Genomic DNA, 25,374 nt, shown 5'->3' with positions numbered 1-25,374 from the left:
GTGGCTTTCATACATGCTTTGGCACTCATATTGGAAAATTCAGCTAAAGGAGTCAAATGTGTCACTCAGTGATTCATTACATGTTTTTAATGTGCAAGATCATGTTCTAAGAATAACCAAGTAGCCAAATACGTCTTTGTGGCATAGTAGGTAGGGCCTAAGAGCCAACATGAAATTAGATTTTATATTATTTGGGTCATATATCACTATCCAATTTTTCTATTTTGACACTCTATCAAGGCACACTGCTGAATGCTTATGGGCATAGGTTAGAGTCATAGACTCTACACCTCTTGTATATATGCCCATAGTTTGCTTAAACTTCCTCTTTGTATCAAGCAAAATTTCCCTAATAGTGGAATTGCTAGGGCATGTAGCAACAAAACTATTGGACCAACAAAACCCTTAATATAGACTCTATATCTATTGAAGATAAGCATACGTCAAGGCCTTGCACAATAACCCGCACTACCTTTGCAACCAAAACATGTTGCATCACATATGCCTATAATGAGTAATTTTCTCCACTTATTTTTCCCCCAACAAACAATAGGTACCTTATTTTTTTCACCCATGGCCATGACAACAAATTAATGCAATTTTTGTCTGTATGGAGAAGAAACTATTAAAAACCAACCTGTGCTATAGCCACAAAAGACTTTTGTTCCACAAAAAATTACATTGTGCAAATTTTGCACAAGTGGAGGAAATTGTATGTGTCTGCTCCTTGTAGTGAAAATGACGATTGAAATGAGTGTGAATGGAAATTTGCACTACAAATGAGAGAGAGTTTTATCTAAAACATAGGTAGCAACTTTAGAGTGCAATGAGTGAAAGCAAGGGATAATTGCTACCTTTGTATGGCAATGTCAAAAGTTCTACTGTCCTTGTAAGGTAATAGTAGCAATTAGTAGCAATCTTTGTGTAATGTAGACAAGCCTACCTGTTCATCTTTAGGCTTTAAACCCTAGCTACATAAATAAATTATACAGGTAATTCATGTAAATTTAAAAACAATGTAAGGGTTTCGCTTTACATGCTGAAGTCTATCATTTCCTCTCTCTCTTTGAGCCTCTGTGTCGCCGTAATACAGAAGGAAAGCTTCGACTCCATAGCAGGTCGCGGCAGCTGACAGGCTTCTTCATGGCTTCCATACGGCTGTGCCCTTGGTGAGTGTCGCGTATTTGTGCGTGTGGGTGTGTTTTTCCATAAGCGAGGCGATGGCGACCCAGAACCCATTTGCGTTGCTGGAGGAGGACGAGAATGACGATCCTGCGGTCCTCATCGCACGTGTTGGAGCTGCTTCTGCTCAGAAAGAGGTTAAGAAGCCTCCTTCCTCGCAGCAGGCCGCCGCCCCTGCCAAGCTTCCAACCAAGCCGCCTCCTCCCGCTCAAGCTGGTACGTGCGAAGTGCTCTTTAATCTCGATCTATGTCTTGATAAGATGAATGAGTCGGGAACAGTGAGGTTGCTTCTGTAGCAAAGGCCACAAGAAACGAGGATGTTGTTGCTAAGTGGATTGTGCCAGACTTATTTTTATTCATTTGGAATATGGGTAACAATTGTGATTATGCCAATCCTAACTGCACTCAGTAGGAGTGTAATAGTATATGTGCAAAGCATCGGGTTGAGCACATTGTACATTGACATTATCGAGCACCAGGAACAGCATGGCATTCAGGGCAGGGAAGTATGCCCTTTTTTGCCGTATTTGTGCAGCCGGAAAGTGGACAATGTGGGCTCTTCTCACTCTATATGGAAGGGATGGTATTGGGCTAGTATGGAAGTTTGCTTGGCTTGGACTCTGTCTTGTGGCTTTTATCGTGAATGATGCATTCTGCCTTTGGCAATCTGCAATGGGGACCTAAGTGCCCCTGCTATGTACTATTTCATTGCAGTTGCTGCCTGCATTTGGGAGCCTGCTGTTGTTCACTACCTTTTCTATCGGAATACTACTTCTGTTTATGTTTTGAAGAGCGGTGCTTTTTGTTTTCAGAGTTTCATATCAAGATACATTGGACCACAGATTCCTCTGGTCAAAGAGCCATGGCCTATTGACCCTTAAAGAAGATGTTTGAGCAAGCTTGATCTATGCATTAAGTCCAAAATGTAGGAGCTTGTTGGCAATTACTGACTGTCGTTTATACAGGGTGTATCTCACCCTGTATTGTGCTGATGATGGGACCTCTTTCTGTGATGGTTTTATTACAGTATTTTCTGAAATGATTTTGTTCCGAATGGAGGGACTAGTATGTGTGCAAAGTTGCTCTTTTTTATTTTATCGATTCTTGTGAAGGGTTGACATTCAATTTTTTGACAGATTTTCTACCTTACATTTGTTGTGCAAACCTCCATGGGTCTATACCTTGCACTTTCCTTAAATGGTGAATCTAGGATTATTCTGGCTTCATCTAGGTATATTCTTAGGGTGTATGGCGGAATGCAGACATTGTGAAGTTTTGGTCTGAATTAAGATCAGTTGATATTGTGCTAATTCTTTCTGTGTTTTGTGGTGCGCATATCCTATCGAAAACCTCATTTTTGTGCTAATTTTTCCAATTAAATGCTTTTTGTAGTGCTAGGCTTCATTATGGCTGAGTTGGCCCTTGATCTCCGGAATCATGACAGAAACTCAGGTTGCTGAGCTTTTTGTTGATGTATGCTCATGTGTGTGCGCGTTGGTGTGTGTTGTGCTTAGGAGCATATGTTAGTACCTAGTTTTACACTCACTATTGGGCATTGACGACGTTAGGGGGGTTGTCATGGTATTTAGTCAATACTATGCACGATGGAGCTGATTTTATATTGTCTTGTGGGTGGCTACCATGGGTCTATACCTTTCACTTTCCTTGAAGGGTGAATCTGGGCTTATCCTGAGTTCATCTAGGTATAAAATTTATAGTGTTAAGGCATAAGGCATAATTCTCGACTTGATCTTTTTACGAGTATGGATGGCGTGCTCTTTGGTTGCAACTTTAATTGGGTTGTATTATGTTATTCTTTGAGCTGTAGTTGGGGAGTTTACTAATCTTGACTATTTCTGTTGCTGCAGTGAGGGAGTCACGGGCTGATGGTGGTAGAGGACGAGGTGGTGGTCGTGGTGGAGGTAGAGGTAATTTTGGGAACCGTGACAGGGGTTCAGAAGGTGGTTACAACAGGCCTGGACGGGAAAATGGGCCTCAGGGTGATCGCAGTGACTACAATGACCGGAATTATCGAAATGGTGGTGAGTACAGAGGTGGCAGAGGAGGCTATTCTGGTGGTAATGCAGTGCAAAATGGTGAATTCTCAGTACCACGAGATGATGGAGAAGGTAGGTTTTCACAGGAGGGGGGTCGCGGTCGTGGTCGCGGAAGAGGCCGTGGTTACTTTGGTGATGGAGAGGAACAGGGTGGAAGACGTACTTATGACCGGAGGAGTGGCTCAGGACGCGGGTATGTAAATGAATGGGGGTGTAATTAGTCCTCGTCTGAAGTTATGTTCTTGTATATTTATGGGTGCTGATGATGTGCTTGCATCATGCATGAATTTGTTGCATTTTATCAATGCAGAAGTGAGGTCAAGCGAGATGGTGCTGGTCGTGGCAACTGGGGTGTAGAGCTGGACCAGAATGTGGTTGAGTAAGTATTTGCTCTGTGCTTTTATGATTTGAATTTGCTTGTGGTATTAACTTTGCTAAGCCTATTAGAGAGGTTGAGGTACCTGTGGTCGAGGAGAAGCCTGCTGATGTGCCGGAGAAGAAACCTGAGGAAGGTGTAGAGGTGGAGTCTACAGAGAAGAAAGAAGTGGAGGAGGAGGAGAAGGTGCGTGGTTCTCACCAAGTTCTTATCTGATTTTTCTGCTGACTTTCTGACTTGATTCATCGACCTGCTTCCTTTGTCCAGGAAATGACCCTCGAGGAGTATGAGAAAGTTTTGGCAGAAAAGAGAAAAGCCTTGGAGGGCATGAAGGCAGAGGAGAGAAAAGTAAAAGTGGATGCAGAATTTGCATCCATGCAGCTGGTGGACAAAAAGACCGATGACGAAATTTTCTTAAAATTGGTATGTGACTCCTTGTATCCTGTTTTTTGCCAACTTTGGATGTTAAGGTGATTGTATCGTTGCAACTCTTAATATGTCCTGGTGATTATGCAATGGCGCTTTTCGTGTTGCAGGGGGCTGATAAAGGTAAAAAAAAGGAGCTGCTTGACAAAGATGAGAAAGCCAAGAAGGTGTGCAAAGCTCTTTCTTCAGAAAATATGTTGTTGGAGAAGAATGTTTTGATGTTTAACTTTTCTTTATCTGTGGGTCGTGAAGGCTGTGAGCATCAATGAGTTTCTTAGGCCTGCGGAAGGAGAGAACATGTATCAGAGAAGAGGGCGTGGTGGGCGGGGGCGTGGAGGAGACCGTGGTGGTTTTAGAGGAGGGTTTGGAGGAGCTTACAACTCTCGAGAGGCTGCCAGTGCCCCCCGCATCGAGGACCCTGGCCAGTTTCCTACATTAGGTGGGAAATAGCTTGGATCTTCACGATGTGGAAGGGTTGCCATTGTTACTGTATGGTGAATACTCTCTTCATTACCACTTTGTCATTTGTGTTGTCTTCTCCGGTTTTGTAGCCTAGCCAACTTACTTTAAACAGTGCACTCTGTGTATGAACTTACATGCTGTTTATATTTGTGCTGTGTAAGCCCTGAAATTCAGTTGGGAAGGATCCATTTTTTGGGTCTTGGTATTGATGTGTGCCAAAGTATTAAAGTATCATTCAATGTTGGAGTGTGAAATTGGGTGTCGGAGGTGTTTGTGATGAGAGTGGTCGTGTTCTATTCCTGTCTCCTCAGGTAAGTAGTGCCAACAAGGTCAGGCACTGCAGTTTTGACCACTGTTTTGTCTTCTGGAGAATGCCATGGATGAGTAACCGGCCCCTTTTTAATAGCATCTTCGAACTCATAGAGGTTTGAATTATACATGTTTAGAATTGCATGAGGTATGGTGATCAGTCCAAAATCAGAGGTGCTCTCAGGATCTTTTGACTTCTGTTACGAGTCAACATGACCAACAGTATGTAAACATTTGTCAGTGTTTCTCCTGAATGTCTTTTTGTTCTTGTGATTATGTGTGCACCACAGCCAAAAAAAAAAAAAGAAAATTAAGGATACTTGTCCAGATTCCTTCTCTCTCTCTCTCTCTCTCTCTCTCTCTCTCTCTCTCTCTCTCTCGGTTGGAGATGAGGAGGGCTCTCGTCTTTTTCTATTCTGGGAGCAGCGCCAGTGAGGCCTCTCTCTCTCTCTCTCTCTCTCTCTGGAACCACAAGAGGGCAGCCAGCAAGGTTTCTCTCTCTCTCTCTGGTCTCGCACTCTCTTGTTCTGTGGGAGACAGGAGGGATAGAGGCACGCAGGGTCTCTCTCTCCTTCTTCTCTCTCTCTATCACCCAAGTGTGGTAGATTGGTTATGCCATTTCTTTCTTGAATAACAGGTGTTGAGTTCAACTCTCCTCGTCGGATAGATTGCGGTCTCTTGGGATGGTTTCCTACGACGTTAAGATACTCGTCTTCTTCTCACACCGATGGTGCAGTCAGAGGCCATGGGGTAGTGTGATGGGGTTAGCAGGGCAGTGTGGGAGCATGCGATGGATTGCGGGTGGATGGCATGCAGAGGAGAGGGGTAGTCGGTCAGCCATGATACTTTTTTGGGGGGGGGGGGGGGGGGGGGGGGGGGGGGGGGGGGGAATCTCACTAATAGGAGGAATGTAATTTCACTTGAGCCATAATGTATGTGTCAATGATCCTTCAGTACTTCCATATTGATTTGGGTCCTAGAATCGGGCTCTTAATCTTCTTTGAGTCTATCCTTTTCAGATGCTTCCATGCTTTGTGTACTCTGCTACTTTCAAAGCTTTGAAAGACACCTGAGATATTTTGTACATTGGGTTTTAAAGGTATGGGAGCAGCTTTAAGAAGAGTGAGGAAGGGGTTTGTCCTCTGTAAGTGCCGCGTCACAAGAATTAAAGAGTTTGTAAATTCTGTATGCAAAAGATTTCTACCAGTCACACTAGCAGTATCCTATCTGTTTAAATTATTGATGCAAGCTTGTTTTGTTCTGTGAATGTCTTTTCAATTTGTGGTCTGAAATGGCACTTGTCCTCTTATTCTAATGTATGCTGTTGGTGGTGCAGAGATGGAATTTATTTTGTTCACCATATGCACTGTATGTTTTGTTTCATCTAATTGTGACGTTTTTGTGCCTGGGTATCTTTTGTGAATCTCTCCAAGTTTCAGACTATCATTGACAATGTCACTGCAAGATTTTTGGGTGCGTCAGCAGTAGATCCCATGGTACTATTGTGGAATGTGCTTGCATTGCAAGCAACATGGTTTGAAGTAGTATTGCTTTGCTTGTGGATGAGATACTGCATTGCATCAGGTGTGATGTTGGTATTACTACTTGGTACTCAAATGCTAGCTGACGCCAATGCAATGGCATCTGTGAATGTAAGCTCTTTGCGCATTATTGTAGAGTCCTCAATGTCAAATTTTACTAGTTTCTGGAGAGTTAATATGAAGTGTGTTTGTGATTGGAATCTAACCAGCGGGTGATTGGTCGAATATCCTGTGCTGTATCTCTGTGATTATGAAAGCATCTTGATATAGATCTTTGTATTGATGAATGCTTGTGTGAGCGTGAGTGTGGTGGGTGTGGGAGCCTACCTAGTTCTACACCCACTACTGTGCACTGACAACGTTTGTGGGAATGTTGTATTTATTATTAATATGCATGATGGAGCTGATGGTTATATTGCCTTGTGGGTGACTACCATGAGTCTATACCTTGGCCTTTCCTTTGGGGGGTGCCTTTGGGCTTATTCTGTACTTGGGTATAATTTCTTGTGCAGCTTTTGAGTAATTTGGTAGGCAACGTTAGATAGGGGGCAGGATTGCTGGTTCAATAGACAGTCTCTTCCACCTCGTGTGATTAAACTGTTTTTTCCATAAAATGTTTCATGGACTGGCTTATTGTGTACGTGTTGTTGAGCAATCTGCTTGGAGTGCTTTCATGAGACCTTGCCCTCATTATTTGGAAGAAGCATTTTGCAGTTTTTGTCCTCATTATATGATCTATGTAAAGAGTGAACATTTCGAAGTGATGTGCTGCACCGGTATTGGGCTATTAACAACTCTCTCTCTCTCTCTCTCTCTCTCTCTCTCTCTCTCTCATCATAGGGCACTAATATTGGCCTTTTAAACAAGGATCATTTTCAGCCCAATCATTTTCTATCCAATTCTACACACATTTAGAATGAGGGCTGATCGAATAATGCAACACTCTGCCCTCATACATACATGATTTTATTGCAAGTTGCTCGCTTGGGCTAGGTTATCATCAGCCCCTTGGCTAGGCTTTCGTTAGCCCTTGATTCAATAGCTTACCAATCTCCCACTAATCTCTTACCTAACATTGATACTTGAACTATTCAGGGTGCTCTAGTACCCATGGTTTAGCTTGTTTCTATATATATGTACCTTTTGCATTAGTCTCCTACTAAGTTCAATTGGGATTTCTTCACCTTTTTACAACTTGGTAACTTCATTTGATATTTTGCAATACTTAATCTTTTACCTTAACCAACATTCCTTAACCTAGTTAGCTTGCTCTCGTGTCGCCTACCATTGGTTGTATGGAATGACATGGGGACCATCATGACCTCGGTGATGTCTGACCTAGTCAATTGAAGCTCACATCTTCTTAATCTTTATGCTTGCTTAGTCTCACTCCATATTTTGTTTGCACTACACACACTTTTATGTGCACTTATGCCTAAGCAAGGAGAAGTAGTTGCTTTGACTTCTCTGAAGTTCAGTAATCGACATTTTTCGTTTTGAAACTTGAAAACTTTAATGTTTGCAACAATGACTTGGATATCATTATGGTAACATGCTTGATGTTATATTATTGCTATGGGTATTTATATTAATATGATAATAAAAAGAGGGATTCAAGCCCCCTACCCCAGACACGTGTGGACGCCTCACTCCGGCGAGCTCCAATAGTGTGCCTTGAAGCCAAGGGCTTTGAGAGAGAGAGAGAGAGAGAGAGAGAGAGAGAGAGAGAGAGAGAGATTGTGCAAAGAGAGAGAGAGAGAGAATGAAATGAAATGAAATGTTATATTAATGTCTTCGAAAGGCCAAAATGACCTATGAGACCAAAAAGTTACAATTGGTGAATCTAATATCATGTCCGAGTACGGAAAGTACAAAGAACTAACACTGAATACAGAAAGTACAATGAACAAACACTAGAAACATTAAGAAAATGAATCTGAAGCTGATTCGGAATTGAGATTGAGGGGGCGGCGGGGGGTTTAGTGGGTTCAAATGAAATCTCTCATCGATCGCTGTCGAATCTCATCAACATCCTCCACAGTCAGTACTCTGGTTGGGCATCTTGCATGTCGAGCTAGAGTGATCTGTATCTTCTGCTGCAGTCTTCGTCAATGGTGGGAGGCCCCTTGAGGTCGTGGGCAACTGGATCTACCTAGCTCAATGGCTCAGTCAATCAATGTACCTCTAGGGTAAGTGGGCTTTGAGATCTGCTGTGGTAAATCCGAGACATCTCTGATCCTCCTATCTCATGACTCTAGAAAATGGTTCAAAGCCCTCTTTGAACAGACAATGGAAGCGGCTGCGTATCTCATAGTACATCGGGCAATGACGTGTAGTGTAGCTCTGTCTCTTGTTCTAAGTGACATAGGTGACATATCCTAGCCCCTGCTGGCACCCCTCAAAATCGGCCAATCTCGATCTGGAGTTGATGTGAGGATGTGCGTATCTGCCCAATAGCGCATTGTACCCCTTGAGATAGGTGCGTATCCATGTATGCAAGCCTAATCACAAAACCGTCCTCCGTGAGTTGGAGAAGATGTTCTCTGTAAAAGGCCATCTTCGTTCCCAACTCCTGTGACAACTATATCTATGTGCTCTTGGTATCTAGCTAAATCAGATCCTGGCGTATGAGTCTCGTGATCTCTGCTTGTGTGAGAGACATGGAGGGTGTATCCAAGGAGTATTGAAACGGAGGCAATCTATACATGCTGAAATCATGTTGTCATCTGTCCATACCAACATCCTGTATCTCCTTGTAGCGCTAGTTGTCGAGATGACTCCAAGGCAAGCTGAGTATATCTGTCCCTGGGGAGATCCTATAAACTGTTGATAAAGGATATTGATCTAGTCAATGCCTCAACCACGGAGGGGGGGGGGGGGGGGGGGGGGGGGGGTGCAGCTAGCTTGGCTCGGATAATCTCATGCGGCACTGAGGCCTTAGCCCGAATCATCCAAGCGATCATAGAGACCAGAGGCCTCTCCATACATCTCCATCCATCTGTGTTGCCAGATCTCCCATGACGGTCCACTAAGGGTCCCCATTTGTGAACTCTACAGAGCATGGCTGAGGTCACTAGAGCGTCAAAAAGTCATAGCTTTGTTCACGGTTCCTGAAACTAAACCTGCGAACACATCCTCTCCAGTCCTCCCAAGACTGCATATGCTCTCGTTAGTCTAGTCTCTGATGCTCTCCTTAGTGAGAACACTGGTCCACCGAAAATTACCCCGAGATAGGTATATGCATCTGTGTACTCCACAATCACCTGGGAATACGTAAATGTGGGTGCTGACCTCCTGACCCACTGTGGTGTGGTGTTGAACACCATAACCTTGGTTTTCCCAAGGTTGACAAACAATCCACTGTCATTAGTAAATGTATTCAAAGCATCTAAATGACACTGCATCCCCTATGGAGAGTCAGAAATCGATACAATATTATAAGCATATAGTAACAACGGAATCCATGTCCTTGCTACCTGAGCCCCTTTGTCTCCCTGACGCTCTACATAGTCTGAAAACTCATCCACATACATCCCAAAAAGAGTCGGAGATAGGGGGCATCTCTGCTTCACTCCAATAGTGGAGTGGACCATGTCAGCCATTCCCTCAGTAGTGCGTAACCCGCCCCATCACTGTCCTATATAAAGCTAGAATACCCCATATCAGCTCTATAGGCACACCCATGTCCTGTAGTCTGTGTACAAGTCTGGCTCTCGGCACTGTGTCAGAGGCTTTGCGGAAATCCACAAAGCTACAGTAGATCCTCTTGCCATGGTGCTACCCTCCTCAGTAATAGCTTTGAGTGTCAGAATCTGGTCAAGAGTGGAGAAATCTCTCCTGAATCTTGCTTGCCTTGGTGCTCGTATGCCCTCTCGCTCTGCCCATCTACTCGGCTCTTGCTCAAGAACGGATGCATACAACCTAGCCAATGTGTGACCAACCATGATGGTGCGATAATTCTTGGAAATCATGGGATCTCTTGACTTGAAAACAGGCACAATCGTAGACATACTCCAAGTCTCAGGAAAGCCTTCATACATGGATCGATTAAACATCATAGCAAGAAGCTTTGGAAGCATGTCTTTGGCATGGATGAAGTGCTCTGCTACCAGACCATCATGATCATGTGCTCTCCTTGTCTTCATCCTATCAATGCTCTCCTTGTCTTCATCCTGTCCTTACCCTCTCGGCAGTAAAGAAAGTACATGTCTCCGGGCATGTCTCTGGTGGGTCCGACAAAGGTGGTTGCCCTGATGTTGCGTAGAGGGATGTGGCATATCCCCCCCACGTCTTTGTGGAGGTGGCTGGTGGTGGTGGTGAATACTCGTGGAATAGCCTCCATGCTTCACCTAAGTCTTGACTCATAAATAGTTGATATAGATCCCGCTCTAGCTGAGATAGATAAGCCCTTTTCTTTCGTCGCACTAGGCGGCGAAAGATAATCCGTGACTGTCTATGTGTGGTAGTACCCATGAGCACTTCCCTTTGTAATTTGATCCTCGTCTCTCCACTCTCCTCATCAGCTAGTGGCCGTCCCGGCTCTTGAGTGCATAGCTGCCTGTATATCTCATCCATATACACAGAATCCGTCTCCCTCATGAAGGTATATCAATTGTGTGTGGGGACCTCTCCTAATGGAGCTGGGCTGAATTGAAACGTCAGGGTGAAAGATAGGATAACATGATCAATTGCCACTCCAACTGGCCTAGTGCCCACCATGAAGTCTTGAAAGAATGGAATGAGACTTGGCTGGTCCATTACATAATCCACTATAATAGCACCATGTCGGTGTGGAAAGCAAGTAAAACCTCCAGCTGTTGAGAATCTTTGTAGGCCATTTAAAATGGCCAATCTATGTGCAACACCCATATCTATCAAGTATCTGCCATACTCAATGTACTCCTCATCTTGTGATAGTTTGGATAGGCCCATCTCTGTAACGTCCAACTCCCTAAGCATCTCCTTGGAAGTATCATAAAATATTGTCTGGTGATGGGCAGTCCTAGCATTGAAGTCCCCTAGTATGATAATGTCACCATCCTTAGAAAACTCCCATATGTCATTATCCAAAATAGCGAAGGGGGACTGTCCTCTAGGTGATGCATATACTGACGTACTAGGAGGACAATAACAAATAGCAATGTAGAGGTATCTGCCCGTCTCTGCCCTGAGCCTCACCCACATGTACCTAGCCTGTTCATCCTTGCGTGCTATATATATCAATGGCTGCAACTCCTCCCTGAATAGAACTGCCACTCCCCCTTAACCCCGTCCTCCATGCTCCGATCTAGTCTCCTGTCCTGCAGGCTGTCTCCCATCTATATCCGCTCACCTGTGGCATGGATTGCCTAAGGGCTTGATGCGTCTTAAAGTGGAAAATGATGTCTCTCCCTGTGAAACTATCCTCAAAGGCACCTACATCAAGGCGGAGTGACCCATTACAAATCCAAGTTGCCATCTTTAGTGTGGTCCCCTATGTCTCGCACCGTCATGCGGAGTGTCGCTCCAATATCACCACCCTTCCATCCCTGTAAAAAGCGATCTTCTCTTTCTCCCTTGCTGCTCTAATTTCCGCATTACTTCTTGCATATGAGCAATCTGCGAGAGGGTGAGGTCATCTCCAAGAAAGATGCCAGTCTTCTTTAGAGTCAGTCACTTCTTCAAGAAGTCCTTCTTTGCTTCCATGGAAGGGAAACAAAGGATGAGTGCCCTTTGTTTCGAGGTTTCTCCGTTGCTCCCACTTTTCTTATTGCCCACTCTCCAGGCCCTCGTATGCTTCTGCTCGTTAACCCCCACCAAAGTCATGATTCCTTTCACCTCTTCATCCATATTATCTTAATCTCTGAGGCCACATATCCTTACGTGTAAGGCCCGCACACATCTCCTTTGTGCCTCTTCTAGTGTCAAGTTAATGATGGTTGGTGTGCGGGTTATTTCCTTGCCCTTTCCTTTCTTGACAATCTCGATCCATTTTTTGACATTTTCTGCTTTTTGTTGGGTCTTTGTGATGACATCTACCCACGAGGTCGTCATTTCTTTTTGTTGCTCCCCACCTTCTTTGATGGCCCGCACTTGTTCTTTAATCGTGTTAAGCTCTTCAATTACTGAGGGTTGAATCTCTCCCTCTTTGAGGACGTTATACGATCACATCTCTACAAACTCTTTCTTGAGTAGCACAATTTCCTCATCTTGGGCCTTCACACGATCCTCAAGTGTATGTATCGTGCTTTCCCGTGCCGCCATGTGCTCGCGTCGAGTGCGTTAATAGTACCTAGGAGGTGGCGATTGATCTTGTTGATGGACTCGCTCATTTCTTCTTTGCATTTTTGAATGGCATCCTCCATAGGGTCATCCTTGCCATTTTGTTTTTTCATGATTGAAGGCTGCAAAAGGAGAGGGAGAGAGATGGAGAAGTGAAGAAGAGAGGCCGCCGACAATACTAGTTGCTGTCGATAGTTAGGTAGTGTAGATATGACTATAAAGGAAATGCGGATAAAAACTAAAAACCCACATTGGATACTCTATTGGTGAGAAAAGATATGATCTAATATATGATTGACGTGCGTTGGAAGATGAGTAGACGTGGATACTAACTTTGGGCGATCTTTATTTTTACAATAAAAAAGCAAAGTCTATTTCGCTTTCGGTTATCTCTTGATTCACAAAACCCTTTTTAAACTATGTGAACTCTATTTTAAATAAAGTAATTTACTTTTTACCCGAAATAAATTGTACATCCCTTTTGAGCTCAATTAGCTAAAAATTGTAAATATATGCACAAAAGAGGAGCTCACTTGTGCATGGGGACATTTAGGACCCAATTTGTGTAGGTTTTCTTTCTGTCCTCTATGTGATTTTGAGAGTCGTAAATTGAAACAAAATGAATAAAAATATAGTACCGATAATAAAGGCTTGGTCTCTATTGTTCATACTCTTGGTATGTGAAAACATTATATTATGGGCTCCCATCTATTAATTGAGACTAATCAGCAATTGTGTGTGACTGCACTTTTTCAACAATTGGTTTTACAAAAAATGCATATGCCACAATATATGGGTCACATGAGTGTTTCAACCATGTTTTTTGCTTGTGACTCACTTAAACACACCATGATATGACATGGACAATTATTGTTACATTTAGTAAATGGAATATTTCATTGCATACAAGAAAACATTGACTGCACAACAAGCTGCAAAGCTTTTCATAAATAATGTGTTTGTTCATCATGGCTTTCCAAAGTGATCCTTTTTTATAAAGATTCACTTTTTTGAAATCACGTTTGTATTGCTCTGTTTTTAAATAAAGATATAAAATGGCCTTTAATTTTGCTTTCCATCTTGAAAGTAAAGGACAAACTGAAGCCACTAATAGTCCAATTTAGATCTCCTTTAGTGCTGCACAAGGGACCACCAATAAAATTGGGATGAACAATTACCTTTATTGTAATTTTCTCATAACAACACCGTGCAGAACCATTGGAAAAGCACCTTTTGAAATTCTCAAGTTACCCACACATATTCTTAATCTTTGTGTGTAAGAGATGGTGAATTGAAACACGATCATCTCCACTCAACTATGCCATATATAGGCCTTTGGCTTACTAAATATAGGCTCCCTATACCGCATGTGCGTCCTGACCCTTGGCTTGCCTAGTCCTACCTTAGGCCTGACATTACTCCCCCTTGGAGAAGAGTTTTTGTTCTCAAAAACAAAATTCATAAGGAAACTAATGTTTTCCATAGTGGTATCCTTCATGGATCCATTTGTCCATTTGATCGATACACGATTTAGTAGAAGGTTAAATGAAACCAAGAATAACATTTTGATTTTCCACATTGCCGTCCCTTTGCAACCGCTTGTGTAACCAACCTATATCCAACATACTGTGTAGACTCTATTTATAACTCACTTAAATATTTTAAATAGTTATCACAACTAAAAGGTGTCTAAATGAATGACCAAGTTTTAAACTTTTTGAAGGTATTGAATTCCTCTTCTCAACTTTCCATGAAAGTGACATGCTAACATAAGTCATCAACACAAATTAAGTCCTTGATTTATTGTCATTTCTCATCAGTAGGCAACATTACCATAACTGGTGATCGAGGTTGAAAAGTTGTACTAAACATTAAGAGACTAAACCTAGTCCCAACATGCTTTGCATCATAGTAAGCAAACTCCAAACTAAAAAGATAACCTTTTCAATTGGATTGCTTTTTGCTAATGTTCGCTCTTAGTATACTCCCTAGCTTGAGATTGACACTTGTAATTAACAATGTAAACTACCTATTTGTCCTCGAGTGACTAGCATTCAGATGACTAGCGTTACTAATATTGAGTCGTTTCTCCTTGGTCTTTTACAGACGGTCCTCTTGAAATGGCTAATAAAGATGGGTCACAAAAACTCAATATTTTTGAGTAATCGATATAATTAACACAGAGTATAAACAACCAGCTTGGTTCATGTGAGAGATTGAAGCGTGAACTAAATAAACTTTACAAATTTTAGTCAGCTTATCTACAAGAACCCATACTGAACCATGACCTCATATGGCGATTGGCAGATCCATAAGGATTTCTATTAAGATATTGCACCTTTGGTGCGAAATGCTTCATATGCTAGCAATTTCATGAATTTGCATGCCACTTCAAATTTGTGTTTGCTAAACACAAGGACCCTAACACCTAGTGTGCATGCATTTAGCAAAAACTAATCCGAACCTACATTTTCATGACTATAGTTGCCAATTCGTCTAATGGATGTATGCTCATAGTACACATGGAAGAGGAGGGCAATGCTCTACATAAAGAAACTAAATAATTCCCACGGCAATCACTTGAAAGTATTGCTAAAACTGTTGAACCATAATAGAACGTGAAAATGAATCACATCTAGATACCAATAATGAAAAAATTTCAGTAACAAAATAGAGCCTTGTTATATGCGTAAACAACCATCTGTTAGTGTTGTTTGGTAGTACTTGTAATTGTAACAAGATTTACTCGGCATCTAATAATTTTTGGCCACTGAATTGTTTCTATTATTACGTGCTCAAAATGATCTAATAAATGGATTTGACCAGCACATAGGGACTCTGTTGCGACACATAATAAAAAAAACAAGTGCAAGTGTTAGTCCAAGAGACTCATATTCTATACACGTGGAATATGTCTCATATAATGATGTTGAGAAATAAGACATCCGTCAAGTACAAAATATACTTGTGTGTGGAGGTAACTGTAAACGCTCAACAACATGAGTGAGAGGGACATTCATGAACCTTGCTTCACATTGGCTAAATCAAACTTCAAGAGTTTCTAGACCATGCTTGTGACTAACAACATGTGCCAAAAAAACCCTACCATGTGGGATTTTTTGATATGGCATTGATTATGGATTGGTTAAATGACCCAAAAAAGAATTTTTCTTTGGTTTTTGTCCTATTCAAACTTGACTAGTGCCTCGGAGCATATGCGAAAGCCAAAGCACTACCTGTTATTACTAGACCTTGCTCTCACATTTTATATGAGAATGCACAATTCTCTAATTCTCCTTTCTAACTTTAAGATTGTAATAATGCTCTTTATTACTTGACTGAGGGAATCTGACTTTCCCATTAAAAAAATTCTATCTTTTGAGAAGTATAAGGTTGTTTTTAGACACTTTCTGGTAATGGGACCCGCTACTCTCATAGTGGCACTTTTGACATATTTTAAACTCAACTAATACATAGATAAGGTAGCATTCGATTTAATATATATGCTGATTAAAAACTGAGAGTTCCTACTAACTTTGTTACTACTCTAATTTTTTGTACAAGGTATGCATCTTGCATAAGAAATAGGTATTGAATAGAACATTTATAGTCCTAATTGAGGCATTGATGATAAGATCATCGCATCTACATACATTTTTGTTTTCTTTGACATCTTGTGTAGGAAATGTAGAAATATAACAAAAATCTATGTTTGTGGGTTGACTCAAAAAATATGTAACATAAAAGGCACACTTCTCTTTAGGTGTACTACATCTTTGGTGAACTTTGCCAAAGATAGGTGTAATGCTTTGTATAGCTAACCTTGACACGGGTCTCCCAAAATAACGATTTGCAATTAGAGAAAGGCCTATCAAAAGAAACACAAGATACGAGGGGGGATACAGAGTGAGCTTTGTGGAGCTAAACTTGGAGCAAGCTTTTTTATTTTCCTTTGCTGCCCATGAACCACTTGTGCCGCCTCTCTTGGCCACTAAAGCGAACCACCATCCTCCTCCACCCTCTCCCCCTCTCGCTATATTCTCATTACTCTTCCTCTCCCCCTACCTCCACATCTCTCTCTCTCTCTCTCTCTCTCTCTCTCTCTCTCTCTCTCACACACACACACACACACACACACACACACACACACACACACACACACACACACACACACACACACACACACACACACACACACACACACACACACACACTCTTATATAGCTAGCATTTAACCAAGTACAAAACTGGAAAAACTCTTTCCTTTCTTCCCTCTATGGGCACCCACCCATAATATTGAACTTGAAAAATGTGGCATTCATGCCTCTTAAAAATATGCTCGAACTTTCACGCCCTCTCCCCCTTGTCCCTATTGCAACACACCTCATGCTCAGAGATACCCCACGCTAAATCTTACTTTCTCTCTCCCTCTCAACCCCCACTATACGAGCAGGGGCAGTTGTAGCTGCTTCTTAGAAACCTGCACCTACTGAGTACTTGGACCGTGGGGCTTTTACCACCTTGGGCAAGATTGAAGAACCGAACCCTGCAGCACTATATAAGGTTAGGGTGCTTTGGCCCCTCACTTAGCCTGTGGTATATTTCTCTTTGCGTGCGTTTGAGAAAGAGAGGAGTGAGGGAATAGACACGTACTGTGCATCTATGGAGGTGGTTGAACTACCGTCTCAGGTCGGTGTTCACCTTTTGATGGAATCTGGTTGACATAATGTGGGGTTTTTTTATATACATAGCTCATGATTTAAATAATCTAGTTACTTTGTCTGTTTATGTTTTCTAAACTTTGCATAAGCATTTCATTGCATATGGTAATTAGTTGATTAAAGTTCTTACAGTAAAAAAGGTTACCGCCTGGCTTGGTAAGCATGACTTAGGAGCATCATAAATGGGTGGGGTGTCCTACCTCGAACGCATACTGTTCATAATAGTGATTGGAAATCATGATTGTATGATTTGGATTAACGGTGTTATTCTGTACAAAGTACGTTTGCATGGTCTTTTCCCCTTTGACACGATATATGTCACACTGATGATTATTAACTGGCTCTCTTTGACTTGATTACTGTGTTAGGAAGTTTGTATTATGGTTAGTAAGTTTTGTTTCACTAGTGGTTTTGGGTAAAACCTTATTATACCTTGGTTTGATTTAATGGAACCTCTGCGTAAACAACATTCTGGCTCTAGATAAAGGTATTTTTTGATGGCCAATATGGCGCATTAGGTTACTGGTTACTGTCGTGATGCTGGTAGAACTCTGCCTTAACACTACACTACCTAAAATTTGTTTTTTAGAGAAGTGATGGGGTGGTATAATATATCCTTGACACTCACAGGAAAGGGAATGGTGTATTGGGTACTACTAGCCCCAAAGGGCAGCTGTTTTTTTGTACTTTGTGGAATGTTGACTTCATACCTGAGTAGCCTCTGTTCCATCTAATACCGAGTTCATATCAGAATACCAACGTAATGAACAGTGCCACTTTTTATGTTGTTCATTGAGGCCCAACAATTTTTTAATTTTGTTAAGGCTAAGATGATTGGATTTAGTAGGTTTTCTTGTCATTTGGCATACAAACTGAGGTATGATGGATTTTGTATGTATAAGTGGGCATGTGAAATTTGGTTTTGCTTGATAACATAGCCAAGTTTAATACCTTTAACTATCAATGGAGTTTTTTGTTGTTGAGAGATATCTGAAGCCATTGATTTGGATACTTTCTGGCTTCATGGTACTTAATAAATGCTAGAGGAGTTGGAGCTTGACAAATCTGGCAAAGTTATTTTGATATTGAAAGACTGATTTATGGGATGATATGGGGATTAAGACACTTGGATCAGGATGGGTGGTGGCCTTTTGATCAGAATGATATGTATGTTATTATCTATTTAAGGTCTAATAAAAAATGAGGCTATATAGAAACCATACTTATAAATACTTTTATAAATCTTTGAGATAATAAAATTTCTTAACCAAAGAACTAAAATACATGAACACTTTGGACAATGGTTTTAAGTTAAAAAATTGTAAGTTGTACATGGATAACAACTGATATATTCCATTGACACCTGTACACCACATCCAAGGCTAACGTATTTGTTGTCTTGTTTGGATGGATGCAGGTGAGGACTCTATCCTTTCTTGGATTTTTTTTGGCTTAAAACAAATGTCTGTCCATGATTACACTTGCTCCTACTACTTGGGAAGTACTTCTTTAATGAGTCATTATCATTGTATACTAGAATGAGGCTTCATCCTCATAAGCCATGTACAAAGACAATTCTAAAACTAAGTTGTTTTTGTACTAATCGTTGCCTTTTCTCTAGCTGTCTTTTGAATGTTAAAGTTCATTTATGTCTTATTATTTAAGTAAAAATAGCAACACACACGTCCTTTACATAAGGTTTTTCCATTCTTTTTGGAAAAACCAGGACACTGGCTTTAGAATTTAGCTTGAATCTTAGTTCTAAGTCGGACCCACTGCCTATCATTCCTTAATTGGTTGGCTGGTATTAGGTGGTCCTTCATAGGCTAATGTTCTTGATACCTGCTCACGGCTATTATAGTCTCTGACTTTGCCGGTTCAAGGATTGCAGGCCCAACCTACAGGACTAATTCTATATTTTCTTTCAGGATCACAAACATTTTAAATTGATAGCTCGCATGAGAGTAAACTACGACCCGGAGAAGCATACAACGATTGTAGAACAAATTAGGTTTTACCTAAAGGACCATTCTCCAAAAAAATCCCTAGCTATTAGAACAAGACCTTTTCTGGCTCAACGGACCAAATGTTGTGTTACATACTACCATAAGTAATCCATGGCTTACTAATAATTTTATCTATTGCAGACCCTTGATCTCTTGCAAGGCCTAGAACTATGATTTGGCTCTTACCTCATATAAAATGCTATCTATCTTACACATGCTGTCTTTTAATGATTGGGTCAAGATTTTGGCTACCCTGGACAAGGACTCCAAAGAAGGGGTTAATATGATTTACCATTATTTAGCCCAATTACCTACACTTTCTATACAGTATCAGCAAGAACTAGCCCTATTTTCTTCTTCTGGGGCTGAATTATCCAACTTTTTGAAAAATTTATGCGGCCTCAATCCATCTTTTATCACTACCCCTGCTGCTCTAACTGTCCCTCAAACCGGTGGTATCTTTTGTAGAGATAGTGCGGCACTTGAAGCTGTCAAGGAATTTTAAAACAATCTTTGCTCCCTTAGTGACTCTAATCTCTTGGAAATGCTACCCAAAGTATCCAAGGTGTTTCCTTTCCTACCAGTTAGACAAATTGAAATTGAATCTTTTGGTGTAAGCCATTAGCTTTGGGTTCTACCTAACAAAGCCTTTCTGGCACCAATTCTTAGAGAAACCTGGGTCTATCTGGCTAATCTTTCTGCCTCCACAGTTGAGGATTGTAGACTCAGGATATTGAAAGGAGGACAGTTCTTAGACAAAGGAGAACTCATTAAAGCCCCCTTCAACCTTAACCTTATTGACCATTCTAAATGCTCTTCCAATACAGTTTATAAATTCGAACAAAAGGGAACATGGAGTTTGCTAAAAGTAATCCCGATTTCTACACAGAATCCATTTGGAATGTTTTTCGAACCATATGTTAAATGTTCTTGTAAATTTCTTGACCCTAAAGCATCGTGCGAATCCATCATTATGTGGTTTGACCATGCTATCCGGTTTCTCCCCTACCATCTAGACCAACTCTTCCCCGAAAAACCGATGGACTTTCATCTATCCCTTATCTCTTCTTGGTTAGGTGGACAAGCTAAGCAATTATTGATTGCTCAAATTGCTTTCAACATTTTTCGTGGGCTTATACTGGATATCCTCAAAGAACTGAAGTCTGATGAACCTGGGACATATTTGACTACTTATGCAAACTACAACGGTGTTAAGATTATCACCAGTTTAGTTAAGCCATGTATTGAGTATGATGACTCCCCCTCGCTGAAAAGACCTAATTCTCGAGCCACCCCCAATTTATTCACTTCATTTCTGACACCTAGCTCTTCCTCTAATTTTAATAGAGGAAAATCTTGTAGCTTTACAAGGGGAAGAGGAACAAACACCCCTATCCGGCACCTTCTTAACTTATGATCACTTATGACTATGCAGGTTGCTGTTGGCCCATGTGGAAGGATGCATCTCACCAAAAAAACTTCTTGCAAAGATTATATTTATGAACATTGTCTTTTTCAGAATGAACTTCTGGATTGGATACACCCAAAGACACTTTTTTGTGAGTGTTTTGACTTACTGTTTGGAAACCATGAAATACTTGATAATGTACTTATTGGTTGGAAGTATCAACAATCTATTAAGAATTTGGCTACAATAATGATGTTTTACAACATAACATCGTTCCTGATTGTGCTTGTGATAAATATATCCCTTTTTGTAAAGATTTTGATACTTATGGCATGCATGTCTGCACTTGTAATCTTGATCTAATTAAAAATACCACAGTCTGGAAAATCCTAGTTACAAGACTTAATCACATACCGATTTTTCCTAAAAACCCATATCTCGTTTTATCAGCTTTACTTAGCTGTTTAACTGACCTTGTCAGCACTCTCCGAATGGAGAAGACAATCCTACTGGATTTAGCAAAATTGGTTGAGCATCATTTCTTTCAAAAAATCTCACTCCTACCATGTAAATGGTTGTCTACTGAAAGCTCATGGATCACACCACACGTGGCTATTGATTTTCAAAAGCTTTCACAGGACTCGTTTATAGTAGGGCTAGATAAAAGCTCCAATTGTCCCACTCTTTTATGCAAAAACTTGGCTTGGAAAGCAACTCACTCTCGGGTTTTTGCGAATGAATTCACACCACTTAACACCTCTCTGTGTGAGGTCACTAATGGTATTTCAAAAAATATAGATCAAATGGGTTATTTTCTTCAAGATACCAAACTTCCAATACTTTTTCCCACCTATAAAGTACATAAGCATAAATTCAAATGGATATCTGATGCCTCGAATGATATTTTTACTAAAATTACCAAAGATATCACCCTTTGCCTTGACCTTGTACTTTTAGAATTTGAATTTGTCTGTGCTTCCAAACAAAATATCTGCTCTAACTTTCTCCAAATACACTATAACTGTTTTTGGCTAGTAAAAAACTCCACAAAAGTTACTCTTAACCTCCCTAAACAGATTTTTCATCTCTTCACAACATATATTACTCAATGTTATGAGAATATACCCTTGGAAGGAGAATTAGGATTGAAAGATGTTCTATTTTTGGATGATTAAGCTTGCTGTAGGCGTCTGCAGTGTCTCTCTAGTGCTGTGTTGCAGGCGACTGTAGTGCATTTGTTGTTGCTGTAGTCCTGCAGACGATTGTAGTATTTGTCTACAAAGTAAGCAGGGATAGGGGGCAAAAGGAGCCGGGGGGGGGGGGGGTAGAGTTGCTACAAAGGAGCAAGGCAAGGGAGGGCAATAGAGGCACACGAGCAAAGGGCGGGCCTATGAATGGGGAGGAAGCACATGGGGTGGGGGTTTATCGAGGGGGATTTGATAAAGAAATACTATTTCTTTATTGGAGAGCAAGTATGAGTAGATATCTTGTGGAGAGAGAGAGAGAGAGAGAGAGAGAGAGAGAGAGAGAGAGAGAGAGAGAGAGAGAGAGAGAGAGAGAGAGAGTGAGTGATCTGTGTGCCCTCCCCTCGGCTCCAACCTCTCTCCACCTTAGCACATGCCACAGGAACTCACGAGGGCTTCACCTGCAGGCTGCAAAGAGGGGGGGGGGAGAGAGAGAGAGAGAGAGAGAGAGAGAGAGAGAGAGAGAGAGAGAGAGAGAGAGAGAGAGAGAGAGAGAGAGAGAGAGAGAGAGAGAGAGAGAGAGAGAGAGAGAGGACCTAGTCTCATGTGTTTCCCATCTCGCTCCTCACCCGATTACCAATAGGTAACTGAAAGAGAGAGAATGCAATACAACACTTCATCAGCTGCGTTCAAAAAGCTACAAGATATGCAATAATGGCCTCAAAAGAAGTGAGATTCTCATAAAATTAGAGCAACCACCCCACTCGCTGACACCCTCCCTTTGAATGCCTTTTGCTTGAGAAGTTGACATGCTCTGTGCAAGAGATCATTTGGGGATCATTTGGCACATGGAAAAACTGGGTGATTGGGTAGGCTCGCTGCTTGGCAGCCTTGCGCGACCAAGGAGAGAGAGAGAGAGAGAGAGAGAGAGAGAGAGAGAGAGAGAGAGAGAGAGAGAGAGAGAGAGAGAGAGAGAGAGAGAGAGAGAGAGAGAGAGAGAGAGATCTAATGCGTACATGAGGTGTTCGTGGTGTGGTCGTTGGTACCATGAACGTCCTTAGATCGGCTGCTGCTTTGCATGATGGTGGCTGTTCAAGCAAAGTTGGAGATGACAGTCTTACTGACCTTCAATGTGTAGAGTGGCCAGGGAACCAACGGTCTCCATGTAAGCTGTGTTGCACCTTGTGCAGACCTACAACATCTTCATGCTAGCTCCCTCCATGTGAACGCAAAGAATGGTTATTGAACATGATTTGGGGGGGGGGGGGGGGGGGGGGGGGGGGGGGGGGGGGGGGGGGGGGGGGGGGGTTTCCATTGCGGTACGAGCAATGGAGAACCGTTTCATTATGTGCAGGGGCATGGTGGGCCTTGCTAATGTGGAGTGTCCTTTTTCACCAACAAACGGCTTCGTGAACAATGCATGTGCGTAGCAGAAGAGAGAGTTGTTGTCTTGAGAGAAGAGCATCTATCTAATGTTTTCGGGACACAAAAACTGGATACATTGAGCTGTGACAATTGGCTATGTTTTTGAGGCAAAAAACAAAAAGGTCGCAAATGTTCTCTTCTTCTCCCGTAGGTTGCAGTCTTCTTAACAGACAATGTTCCCACATGTGCGAATGAGTGTGTGTGTATTTTGGCTGAGGTATGATGAAGAAAAAAGGCTACAAGGCAGGTCGGTGGGAATAGTTAAAAATGATCTCCCCTCCAGGATTAAAGCATAAGCAGAAGAGAGGGGAGCCCTCCATGGTCGCTAGAGCAAGCAAGGGAGCCAAGCTCTTTATGTCCTACTCGAGGCTCAAGGAAGCCCGGTTTTGTTTGTGCGCAAGCCAAGCTACGTCATTGCGTAATGAAGGAAGCCAAGATTCCTTCATCATCGTTGCACTCTCCATGTGAGGAAATCCACAATGTGAAGCATTGTGAGAAAGGAAAAAGCATGCGATGGAACGTCCCCGAGGGGATATTCCACTCAATGGATTTGCGTAGAAAGAGCCAGGATAAACAATGGAGTGGTAGGAGGCAGAAGAGGAAGGCAAGAGGAGGCAAATGTGATTGGGGAGGAAGGAGAAAGGGGGGGACAAAGAGGGAAGGGAGAATCTTAAAAAATGTTCTCCTTCCATAATTAAGTAGGAGCCTGCTTTGCTATGGATTTTGGAAAAAATATGGATTTTTAGGAGAAATTCGAGTAGCCCTCGCTAATTGTAGCACTTGAGCTCAAGGTGATTGAGCTCAGCTTCAATCATTTGTGTAGATATATCTCCTAAGGTCGGGTGTCTTTTCAAACTTTCAGAGCTTCTCAATGTAGTACAATGATTTCACAGTGGGACATATTCCAAAAGCAATAGTGATGTTGTCCAAACTGAGAGTGCTCATTCTAAATAAAAACATACTTCCTTTTTGGTTTGTTACATGCTGAGCTCTCCAATTTCATTGAAATGCAATGGCTCCTACTCTTCAACAACTAGCTCACAAGAAGCATCCTAGCTTCATAGGGAGTATGATCTCCAATTTCATTGAGATGCAATGGCTCCTACTCTTCAACAACTAGCTCACAGGAAGCATCCTAGCTTCATAGGGAGTAGGATCTCAATAGTAATTCCTTGAGTGGGTTCATCCCTCCAGGGATTGGGTGCCATGTGAATGGGCCCAAAGATCGCCTCCACGGTCAAGTGTTTGCATTCATACAAATTCAAGGCAGTGGTTAAAGCAGATTGTGGATTTTATTGGAGTTTGCAAACGTAACTCAATAAGGTCTCATCCCAAGTTCATTGATGAATTCATGTAGCTCCTCTAGACTCTATGCTCGAGACCTCGTAAATGATGGTCGAGACCTTAGAGGAACTATGATCTCCATCTAAAATTTTGTAGCATTGAGAATTTTGCATCAAGGGCAATGAAACATATTCTGCTTTGTTTGCTATTCTAGTATCTACTCGCCGTGTGTGCAAGGAGAATAGGAGAGGCCTTATTGTATACCTTGCGCCCTCCCCATTTGTAAGCATTTAGAAAATTGATCTTGAAGAAGAGAGTACCCATGTGAGCAGATGCAAATAAAGAGGTATCTCAAATTGCTATTCACATTGGCTTGTTAATTTTAGTTGCTGCACACCAAGCACATCTAACATGACTTAAGCTCCTTTCAATAGGATTAGGTCTCCTATAATGTCACAATACGTAAGTTATTGGCCAAAGGGCTCAATCACATACCTAACTATCCAAAAAACCCTTACCTTGCCCTATCAGCTTTACTTAGCTGCTTCACTGACCTTGTCAGTTCTCTCCGACAGGAGATGACAGTCCTACCGGACTTAAAGGAATTAGTGAAGGAAGGCTTCCTTCATAAAATTTCTCTACTTCCTAGGAAGTGGCTTTCTTCTGATAGCTCTTGGCTTACACCTTAACTAGCTCTTGATTTTCAACTAATCTCAGATAAATGGTTAGTGG

At 41.7% G+C, this 25,374-nt stretch overlaps 1 protein-coding gene across 1 annotated transcript; it reads left to right on the top strand.

The window, feature by feature from the left end:
* The first annotated feature begins 1,074 nt into the window (after window positions 1-1,074).
* On the top strand, window positions 1,075-4,710 carry LOC147459167 (RGG repeats nuclear RNA binding protein A-like). Its single transcript, XM_086510493.1, has 7 exons — window positions 1,075-1,398; window positions 3,051-3,432; window positions 3,550-3,618; window positions 3,687-3,801; window positions 3,883-4,038; window positions 4,152-4,208; window positions 4,294-4,710. Exons 1-7 carry the CDS (start codon window positions 1,221-1,223, stop codon window positions 4,489-4,491), a joined length of 1,155 nt encoding a protein of 384 aa, XP_086366619.1. The 5' UTR covers window positions 1,075-1,220; the 3' UTR covers window positions 4,492-4,710.
* The last annotated feature ends 20,664 nt before the right edge of the window (window positions 4,711-25,374 follow it).

This window comes from Adiantum capillus-veneris, chromosome 4 (genome assembly GCF_014529385.1).
Source record: "Adiantum capillus-veneris isolate H3 chromosome 4, ASM1452938v2, whole genome shotgun sequence".
In the NCBI taxonomy this organism is placed as follows: Eukaryota; Viridiplantae; Streptophyta; class Polypodiopsida; order Polypodiales; family Pteridaceae; genus Adiantum; species Adiantum capillus-veneris.
This window is presented reverse-complemented; position numbering and strand designations above follow the sequence as displayed.

Coding starts and splice junctions, on each gene's coding strand:
- LOC147459167 (XM_086510493.1), top strand. CDS start 1,221: ATGGCGACCCAGAACCCATTTGCGTTGCTGGAGGAGGACGAGAATGAC. Junction 1,399..3,050: donor GCCTCCTCCCGCTCAAGCTG/GTACGTGCGAAG, acceptor CTGTTGCTGCAG/TGAGGGAGTCACGGGCTGAT. Junction 3,619..3,686: donor CTGGACCAGAATGTGGTTGA/GTAAGTATTTGC, acceptor TAAGCCTATTAG/AGAGGTTGAGGTACCTGTGG.